At 37.1% G+C, this 11,054-nt stretch overlaps 1 protein-coding gene across 1 annotated transcript in view; it reads left to right on the top strand.

Moving 5' to 3' along the window:
* LOC110104562 (vacuolar-sorting receptor 1-like) overlaps positions 1 to 11,054 on the top strand; it is a 29,147-nt gene that overhangs the window by 12,859 nt on the left and 5,234 nt on the right. The window contains exons 2-7 of the mRNA XM_020833720.2: positions 6,154 to 6,846; positions 6,965 to 7,053; positions 7,162 to 7,231; positions 7,339 to 7,422; positions 7,539 to 7,615; positions 7,697 to 7,778. Of these exons, the coding sequence (XP_020689379.1) occupies positions 6,154 to 6,846; positions 6,965 to 7,053; positions 7,162 to 7,231; positions 7,339 to 7,422; positions 7,539 to 7,615; positions 7,697 to 7,778 (1,095 nt within the window). The remainder of the gene's footprint in view (positions 1 to 6,153; positions 6,847 to 6,964; positions 7,054 to 7,161; positions 7,232 to 7,338; positions 7,423 to 7,538; positions 7,616 to 7,696; positions 7,779 to 11,054) is intronic.

Here is an 11,054-nt window from a genome sequence, read left to right as displayed (position 1 = left end):
TTTAATTGGGGAATTAAAGGGAGGAAATTGAGGGGGCATTTAACTCCTAATTCAAATTTGAATTTTGAATTGGAGAGTTAAATCCTTCCAAATGTGGATCAAACCCAATTGGGAAAAATTTCAAATTTGAAATTTGAAATCCAAAATTTGTCATGGGTTTATGATTTCAATTGAGCACTTTCCAAAAATGGGTGAGCTAAATTAGGAAAAAAATTTGAATTTCAAATTTTGAACAATTTGAATTTCAAATTAATTCCTAATATCATGCACTCCTAATTAGGAAATCCAAGGAGAGAGGGGAAAGGATGAGGCCGACGGCTAGGGAGCCATGGCCGGCGGTTTGGAGGAATTCCTGGAGGGGTGGCCGGTGGCTTTTGGTGAGCTCGGTATGGAGGTTTGGCCGAGGGGTTGAGAGGGGAGGAGGAAGAAAGACGATGGCTAGGAACAAAAGAGGGAACAAAAACAAAAAGAAAGAAAGACAGAGATAACTAACGAACTCACAAAGAGATCGTAAGAACCGCGAACCTCGGACTCTTCCAAAGATTGACGGGTATTGCGTTTGCCCTCATCTTGGGCTTTCCATAGAACTCACACAGAGATCTAGGAGAGTTGAACTCACCAAGAGATGTAGAAAATATGAACTCACAAAGAGATCAAAAGTAGAAATTTTCATTCATCATAATCATCATCCTAATACAAGAGAATGAGCCTCTATATATAGGCCTCAAGAGAAATTAAAATACACATTTGCCCCTTGGGCTTACATAAGACAAGAGGGTAAAAAAGGGAAATGGCGAAACTAAATTAAAATACACTTAATAAATGAAAATAAAATAAAGTGATCTCGGTCGTCGATCTTCAGCTCCTCGGATTGGCATGGACGGTTGGATGTCCGCATCACCGGCGGCACGGGGAGGGGCTCGTGTTAGGGAAAATTACCAAGAAAGACTTTGTGGGGAATGAGGCCGGCGGGTGGGAAGTTTGGGGAGGGAATTCGATGCAAGGAAAAATAAAAGAAAAGAAAGATAAGAGAACCGCGAACCTTGGAATCCATCAAGATTGACGGGTATTGCAAATCACCCTCCTTAGGCTTCTCCTCTCATTAACTCACTTAGAGATCAAGCAAAGAAAAATAAGATTTCATTTCAATATTCATCATCCCATTACAATGCATGAGGCCTCCTTTAAATAGGCCAAACTAAGACAAAGCTAGAAAGACACAAATGCCCTTAGGGCTATAGAAGCGACTCAATACCCACAGGGGCAAAATAGGAAAATAAAATGCGAGAATAAATAAAATACAAAATCAATCAGAAATAAAGGCTTTGGATCATAGTCGTCGATCTGCGTCTCCGACGATGGTACACGTGGCGAAATTTGATGTCCTCATCAACTTTCTATCACAAAAATTTCTAAGAAGTAGCAATAAAGCAATAATGAAAGATGGTTGTAGTTTGAAATTCAAAGTAATCAAAAAGTTGTCTACAGGCCTTAAATTTAGTTTAGGATAATTCCTGTATGACTTATCATTTAGCTTGAACTTATCTAGTTAGTTATTTGTAAATAGGGTTGTTCCTTTCTTTGTGGAGTTTGTTTATGATGTTTTTTTTTAGAACAGTTCCTATTGTAATTGACCTTTCAAAGACTTAGAATTGTATGGAAACCAAGGGGAAATTGATTAAGATTTTTTTTTTCTTATATTTCTCCTACCTTTTTCTCAAATTGTTAGAACTTGAGCCCGAGCACTATAGCACATTATGGAAAGGAATTGGTCCCTTGCATCTATAGGTTTGTGTTTGTTGAAGCTGTTACATGTCGTTATTGTTGCTCCTATTTATGTTGCTGGTTGTTGTGGTTATTACTAGCTAGCTTTGTTATTTTGCTGCTACCCTCCCACTGTATGTTATCCAATGGTTAGTTGATTCCAAAGTACATACAAGGACAATTTGAAGCTGCTTTTGTTGTTAACAACATTATCAAGAGGAATGAACACAATGAATAGAAGTATTGTGCACAACTAGTAGAGAGTCAAAACGAAGAAGAGAATTTCAATTTTAGTAAAGAAGTTACATTCAGATTTGGCACAAATCAAGTTACTATCCGAGTATTGAACCTTAATGCATTGTATAAAAAGGGAAGGGATATAAATCTGTATTAGAAGTCAAGAAAGAGACGGAAAAAAAGAAGAAAAGAAAATCAATTAATGGCTAGTAATGATTCTACATCAAATTCGGCTAATCAAATGGTTAAAATAACAGAGAACACGATCACCATGATTAAGTGGATGTGCATGCAAATGCAAATAACCAACCACTACGACCAGATGGTCATATCATATTCCTCATTCCTTCCAAATACAAGTATGTGCAGAGAGGATGGATGTATAGATTTGGCTATAGCTCATATAGAAATGATTCAGCCATTCAATGTAGAAGCCTAATTTAAAATTTTTACATATGAAGAGATAGTTGATATCGAAAATCTGGATGCATGGATTAATCAGTCTTAGTAGACCATCCTTGTAAGGGTATAACACGAATGGTAAGGTTGCCTTTACCCGACTGAAGTTAAGGCATCATACTATGGCATGTTGAAATGCCTATCTAAAGAGGAATAACCATCAAGTGATGATTTGGAGAGTATGTAGAAGGTAGTTGGAAGAAGTGAAATAATTTGAGGCAATGCCAAGAGCAATTTATGCAAGAATACACCACAAAGTTCTGATATGAGGCAATTATTTTATGAGTTAATCTTTGAGACTTGGTAACCCTGTTGAAGTACACTTCAGGGCTTTGTTTGTAAATTGCAAATGAACTTCACTTATTTTCAACTTTTGATCTTAATTGGGCTAGTATATTAGTGGTGATATTAAAGCATAATAATCAAGATTGGAAAGAGTAGGGGCTACATCTATCAAAACGATAACAAAATTGAGTGGCATGCTCCAAAACCTGCTTCTACCTCTACGTTAAATGCTTTAGGTAATTTTGTAATCATTATCATGTGTTGTTGTACTAGAAAAAATTGCTGGAAGGAGTACTCTAAACTGATCCCTTAAAAGTGGAAGAAGTATATGAAAGGAAAGACTTGTGTTGTTGCCGTGTATAACACAATGCATAGTTCCAAAGACAAGTGGACTTGTACTTATATCTAATGGCTTTACCGAAGGATATACCAGCGGGGTTCACTCTCAAGCATGGATACAACAAGAATTATTTACTCTGGATCAAAGTCAAGCAAGAGGTGATCAATGTTATCATTGACACCAAATGCCAGAAGAATCTCATTTTTTTTACTCAGATGCGAAAGTTGGTGTTGGACATCATACCTTGTCAAGGTCCTTATTCCTTTGGGTTTGATTTAGAAGAGATCATACATGAGGATTGATCTCTAATGTCAGTTGAAATTTTGCAATTATTGATGACTTCATTGATGAGATATTGTATGAGGTGGTTCCACTTGGTCTTTTTCAAGTTTACTTGGGTAATATGACTTGAATGATAGGTATGCAGTGTTGTTTTGCCATTCCTATTGATGTTGGATGACTTTGGTAGGGAAGTTGTACTTTCTGAAGGACTATGGTTTACTAATAATGGATGTCTTAGTATCAAGTAGTGTATTAAACTTATAATTATGGCAAAAAAAATCTTAAACAAACTTTTTTTTAATTAGCCCATCATGAAGGAAGAAAGAAACATTGCTCTATCTATATTAAACAACGCTAGTGATTTAAAATTACAAAGATTTTTGAAGAGGTATATGCCACTTTTTTTCTAGGAGGTACAAGGGTTGCCATCATAGCAAACCATAAGGTATGATATCCGGTTAATCTTAGACTTTCCAGCACCAAACTTTTCAATGTACTGAAACTCAATCATCAAGAATGAAGAAATCAAAAAGCAAGTTGTAGAGTTGTTGGAGAATAGATCGTGTTAACTATCTCACTCTTAATTAAATAATGGCAAAAAGTCATTATTCACTACCACTGATTGACCACTTGGTAGATTAATTGATGCATATAACCATCATCACCAAGTTGGATTTCAAATTTGCTTATCACTAGGTGTGCATCAATCATATGGATACATGGAAGTTTGTTTTCCAAGACAATCACGAGTTATATTAGTGGTTGTTTATATTATTCAAACTTCATAACATCCTAGCTGCATTCACCAGGTTGATGAATGATGTTCTACAATCATGCTTGTACAACTTTTCCATTGTTTATCTTAATGATATCCTATATTCGGTAGAATGCATGAAGAACATTTCGAGCTTCAAGAGGCTCAACTCGTTAGCTCACAAGTTAGCTTGAAGAGGCTCTAAAATCTTCTTGTTTCTGCCATATGGAATAAATTCTCATCACACATTCATAAACATGGGTAAACTTATCAGATTTAATTACAAGCCTCACCTCTAACAAACTCTTCTTTTTTAAACATTGCTGGCCCCATCAATGCCTTTTCCAACGAGCAATCTTTGCAATGCCGTCTTTGGCGTGACACCATAGCCAACAATACCTTCTCCAATTAGTACTTGTGGAGAAGCATTCTCCAGCAAGCTACTAGCGGCCCACACCATGCATGTTCTCTCTTGCAAGCTATCGCCAGATTTGATGTTTTATCCAACTACAGCTCGTTGTCAATGCCTTTTCTAACAAGTTCTTATTGTAATGCCTTCGTTGTCAATGACTTTTGCAGTGAGGTCCCATCATGGTTACAAAATTTTGGCAAGTTAAAATTACCGAGTCGAGCTTGGGCGCACTGTTAATCTAGCAAGCCTGGTTGAAGCCTAATTAAAATTTAGCAATCAAAGCTCAAGTTAGCTATGACTCAACTTGATTTGACTCTATTAAACCCTGAAGCTTTTGGGTTAAAAATAGTTTTGACCTTTTATGTATCGAGCCTAATTTTTATCTACTTTTGGTCCGAATAACCAAGAAATGGTTTAAAGCCATTGGTTGTATTGGGATCGAGTAGTTCATATCATTTTTGTTAAGATGCACAAAAGTCGTTTTGGTCCAATGTCTGTTGTTGAAAAATTTAGTGTAAAAATGCTAAAATTGTTGACACTTATCGATAAATATAAGCATTTTGGGCTAAAATCGGGTTAGCCATTAGTGTATTTGACTTAATTATAGTCCTCCTTTTGTTCACTTGCCCTAATAGTTTATTGTTTATAGCTCCCATGAGTTTTGACCAACCTCACACTATAGTTGAGCAAAGTTCAAAGAGTGAGTAATTTCCATGACAATCTGATAGGAGTGGATATAATTCCTGTGAAATCAGTGAACGACGATAAGAAAATAGGAAGAACACACCAAAACTATTTTTAATGCAAGATATATGAAAGAAAATAACAAGATACAGTTGGATCTTCAATTGGAGAGGAAGATTTAACTCTCCCAAATCCTTAGTCGGAGGCTAAAGCCCTCACAACATAAGAAATTCTAATTTCAGCAAACTAAAAACATAATCATGAAATCACTCATTGTTAGCCTTAAATAGGCTCTCATAATTCCCTCTCAAATCAGCCCCTATTCCCTAAATAATTCCCTCTCATATTTGAATTCAAACTAGATTTATTTTCCTGATTCATTCCCTCCCAATTGTAATTAAAAGTTTAAAACTTTCCTAAATAATTGCTCCTCATTTTTCTTAAATAATTTCCTCTTAGATTTTGATTCAGATTAGATCTTTTGTCATAAATAATTTCCTCCCAATTATAATTTAAACATTCATAAAAAATCCTCCTTTGATTAAGGACCTCCTAAACAACTCCCTATTGATTAAAAAACTTTCTAATATCCTCCCAATCAAATCAGTCGGTGAGGGTGAACTCGTTAAAGACTGAGAGTATTGGATTAAGCCCCATATTAAATTGTTAAAAAATATATTAATGTATAGAAATATCAAGTGGTTGATCCCACTTATAATATTAAGTTTTTGAATTGAAATTAATTTTGACCGTATGTGTGTCTAATTTAACTTCAGTCCCTCTTTAGTTTGTTCATGTGAATTTATCCATGGAATTTCATATCTGAACACCATTACTCAAATCCTTGGAGAGTTGGGAAGACTTCATTGTCTCTTGACATATTTATTTGTTTAGATTTACTTTTAATTTAAGCAATTTGTTTATGGTTATGGACAGATTGCTATTTTACAACAAAAGCTTGGAACGCACAGAATGCAGGAGCTGCTGCAATTCTTGTTGCTGATGACAAGGAGGAACCATTGATCACAATGGACACGCCTGAAGAAGACAGTGCTCGCGGAGATTATTTACAAAATATATCCATCCCATCTGTACTTATTAGTAAAAGCTTTGGGGATGGTCTTAAGAAAGCCCTGGTGGATGGAGAAATGGTCAGTGTCAATCTAGATTGGAGGGAATCCTTACCTCATCCTGATGACCGTGTTGAGTATGAGCTCTGGACTAACAGCAATGATGAATGTGGCCCCAAATGTGACAGCCAAATAGACTTCGTTAGAACTTTTAAAGGTGCAGCACAAATACTTGAGAAAAAGGGTTACACTCAATTCACACCACATTATATTACTTGGTATTGCCCTGAAGTTTTCATTTTGAGCAAGCAATGCAAATCTCAATGCATCAACCATGGAAGGTACTGTGCCCCTGATCCCGAACAGGATTTCAGCAAAGGATATGATGGGAGGGATGTTGTGATCCAGAATCTCAGACAGGTCTGCTTGTTTAAAGTTGCCAATGAAAGTGGAAAGCCATGGCTTTGGTGGGATTATGTAACTGACTTCTCCATTAGGTGCCCAATGAAAGACAAGAAATACACCAAGGAATGTGCTGAAGATGTAATCAACACATTGGGTATGTGGATAATTTTTTCAAACTCATTGGGGTTGCTTGGTCAGAATTTTAAGCAATCTATGTGAATAGGTTGATTTTTGTGTTTCAAGCGATGATCTGTTTTATTTTCTTCCCGCAGGTGTTGATCTGAAGAAAGTAAATAGTTGTATTGGAGATCCTGAGGCTGATGAAGACAATCCCATGCTGAAGGCTGAACAAGATGCGCAGGTCAGGAAAATTTGAGTCTCTACCGCATAAGTATTGTTAATGTGATTATGTTCTCTTACAAATTCTTTCATCTTTTCTCTTATGTTCATAATTATTTTGTTCTTTCAGATTGGGAAGAAGTCCCGTGGGGATGTTACTATCCTGCCAACACTTGTCATAAACAACCGGCAGTACCGAGGTTTGCTTGAATTTATTTCTTGTGAATGTAGTGTGATTTCATTAAATTTGTGGAATATCATCGTCATCATCATTAGAGTCAATAGCATATTGTCTTCTTGATTACAGGCAAGTTGGACAAGAGTGCTGTGCTTAAAGCAATCTGTGCTGGTTTTCAGGAAACAACAGAGCCTGCTGTGTGTTTGAAGGAAGGTTGGTATGAATTTTTGGAGTAAAGATGGGTTTTTTTTACTAGATCTTTTGAAATTCTTTTGTTTGCAGTATCTTTTTTTCCGGTTGGGTACTTATCTTCATTAATTTTTTAATAGACATCCAGACAAATGAATGCTTGGAAAACAATGGTGGATGCTGGAAGGACAAGGAAGCTAATATTTCTGCCTGCAAGGTATTTTCAGAGTTTTATAAATTTGAAATGTTCAAGTTTTTACATGAAGTTTTAATTCATCAGTGGACTTGTAAATTGCAGGATACTTTCCGTGGAAGAGTATGTGAATGTCCTGTTGTCAATGGTGTAAAGTTTGTTGGTGATGGGTATACACATTGTAAAGGTACGATTTTTAGCGTAACCTATTTGAGAAACTATAATGTTCTAGGATATGTGATTGAAATTAAATTTTATTTAGGAAAATAAAATTGTGCTATGTTCTTAGTTATAACCTGGCTGAGAAATAGCAAGCCTGCAATTTGTAATAGGATTCCTAGGACCCATGGCACTGCACACAAATCTGCTATTCATGAGAAAGTATGGAAAGCTTTGAGGAAGATTGTTGTTGAAGTGAGGATTTGCATCTCCTTTTTGTTTTATTTTGTTTCTACATTCTTGGGATTGGAATTTTACTGCTTGAATGAGGAAATGCATTCAATTTCATGTCATTCAGCAGCTACCCACTGTGAAAAGTGGATAAATATCTTTTATATTCCAAATTAAACATTGTTGACCTCATAAATAAAAAATTAAAAAAAAATCATTATTACCTCCGCTTGAATCCCTGCCGAAATCCATGCACAAATGGAGGCCCATCCCGATTTTCTGTGAAAATCTTGCTCAATCCGGCGCAAAACCGTCTCTTCGTGTTCGCCTCAATTGCACTCCTGATCGAATGATAAAAGAGAAATTGAGAGGGAGCCTTCGGTCTTTCTTCCCACACACTGAGCTTCCAGCCTACAAACGATCTCCAATCTCCTTCACTGTGCTGAACTATAACATCTGAACCCACCTCTCTCACAAGCTGAAATCCATGGACACTCCATTGCTTCCTCTCATGAATCTACTACCCGACCGAAGCCATCCGTTACCAACAAACCATCCGACTCCGACCAAAACTCAAGACCCTATTGATCCTCTAACTCCTTGCAGCTTCCCAGCCGCAACTCCAAGCACATTCACAATCCCTATGAATCTTTAGCTCCAGTTGACCCGACCACCTCTCGTTAAAGCCCGATCAAAGCTTCCAAGCCCGGCCGAGACCAGGCCTCCAATTGGACGCTCACTTCGACCGAAGCCGAAGCCTCACCCAAGCCGTACATTAGCCTTCTGATCTCCCATAGCCATCTCGACTCACACCTCTAAGGTTGCAGCCAGCCCACACAGCTGCCGAGCACTCTATCAAAACATTTTGCAGCCGAACTCCAATTCGTCGTCTATTGAAGCCACTCAATCTAACATCTAGCTGCCCTCTATCCGATCCAGGCCACCCGACCAAGCATAGCCGGCTACTGTGCCGATCTCAAACTCCTGGATCGAGCTTCAACCTCCACTGCGTGCATTTTCCTTCAAAAAAAAACCATCCGCTTTTCATTCACCTCTCCCCTATAATAGCCTCACTACACTCCCCAAACAACAACCTCACTTAATCTCCCTCATTTCCTATAGCCATTCAAAATATGCAGCCCTAGCTTCCCCTCAAGCCTCAACAACCACTCTCCAACAACCCTTTTATTATCATTATTTATTATTAATCATTATCTTAATTATTATTATTAACTAATATTATTAGTTATTAATATTATTACCCTTTACTATTAATATTATTATTAAAAAAAAAAGAGAGAAGAAAAAGAAAAAGAGAGAAAACACGTGCATTTTAGTTGTCACTCATCACTAACATCATCGCCGTCACCACCTTGCAAATGTATAATTCCTTTTAAACTCAAAATCCTCCAAAACTCAGCTTTTGGTGCTCTTAGTGCACCGAAAAATGACCTACACATGCTTTTCTCTATGTTGACCCCTATAACTCAAACTAAGCATAAAAAGGACGAAAGTGGCGAATCAAGCAGTGCGCAGATTGATATGACGCACCACTTGAACGGTCAAATGACCTCCGAACGTTGAACGAACAGTGACATCCCAATCAAACTATCAAATTCTGCTAGGTCGAGGCCCCTCGCAGTCGAATTGGATGAAATCGGTCAAAAGGGACGACCGACACCCGAAATTAAAGCGTGACTCTAGTCAAACAATACCCGATTGACAAACAGACTTCATCATTGTGTTCAGAATATCGTCGACACTTAAAATATATATCTTATTTAATTAATTGGGATCGATCGAGGTGGTGGCACGAATCCCAAGGCAAAGCATAAATTTTAAGGAAAAGTTCATTCGACATTGCTCAAACGACGTCCGAGCGCGAAATGGACTGCGCTGTTGCGATCGGAACATCGATAATACCCTAAATACACTATTAACTTGTTCAATCATGATTGTTCGGCGAGATCGACACAAATTTTGAGGTAAATACGCGAATTTCAAAAAATATATATAATAATAAAATAATATTTTTTTTTAAATACATTGTTGTATTAAAAGAGAATTTCAAAACATATGTGGTACATATGCTAGCAGGCACATGTGAAATAAATAATAAAATTTTAAATACATATTTATACCTATATATAATGCTTCTTCAAGTATCGACCGTTAATCCGTTGCATGCGCCTCTGACCGTCTAAGTCAATCAATTGATAAGCTCCTCGTAGGTACACATTCTCTATGACGAAAGGGGCCTTTCCATTTGACACAAAATTTTCGCCAATTTTTTGGTGTGGGATGATTGACATTCTCAACAGCTCAACAAATTTTTCGCACTATTTGATCAAATGATTTCGTCATCCTTGTCCGATAGATTTTCAAGTTCTGTTGAGCTTGTAGTCTGACTTTATCGAGCACGTCGAGTTCTTCCATTCTCAATCAAGCATTTTGGTCTTTAGTTAGATCGTATTGGATGGCTACACGGAGTGATGGAAGCTCAATCTCCAATGGTAATACAGTTTCAACCCCAAACACTAGTGAGTAGGGAGTGTCTTTTTTCTTCGTCTTGTAAGTAGTACGATACGCCTATAGTGCATGTGTCATTTTTGTGTGCCACTCTTTTTTATTATTGGTGAGGATCTATTTCAGTGAATTGATACGGATCACATGCAAGTAACAACAAAAATACATAAGGGATCAATTCACTGAAAAATGCTTAGTGAATGTTCTGACTCCTTAGAAGAATAGTGTGAGTAAAGAACTTGCAAGGTGACCACCTCCTCAAAAACGATGTCAAATGGCTTGTAAATACACACAACAGACCATCCTCAAGCTGCTATAGGAGACCTGTGGTTGTTTGTGAACAACAATGAAGTATATGCAAACAAATGCAGTGGATACTTGCCAAACTACAAAGAAGTTGTAATGAACATATCTTCAAACATGAGTTTGTAGGTCAACATGACAAACCCTTATAGATAAGTGAAAAGTGTATTTTGTTGATTGCAAGTGGATATCAATGATATAAGTCGACATGCAGGCATATAAGTTCCTACGAGTTGTTTGTAGA

The sequence above is a fragment of the Dendrobium catenatum genome, unplaced genomic scaffold (assembly GCF_001605985.2).
Source record: "Dendrobium catenatum unplaced genomic scaffold, ASM160598v2 fragScaff_scaffold_655, whole genome shotgun sequence".
Lineage (NCBI taxonomy): Eukaryota > Viridiplantae > Streptophyta > Magnoliopsida > Asparagales > Orchidaceae > Dendrobium > Dendrobium catenatum.
This window is presented reverse-complemented; position numbering and strand designations above follow the sequence as displayed.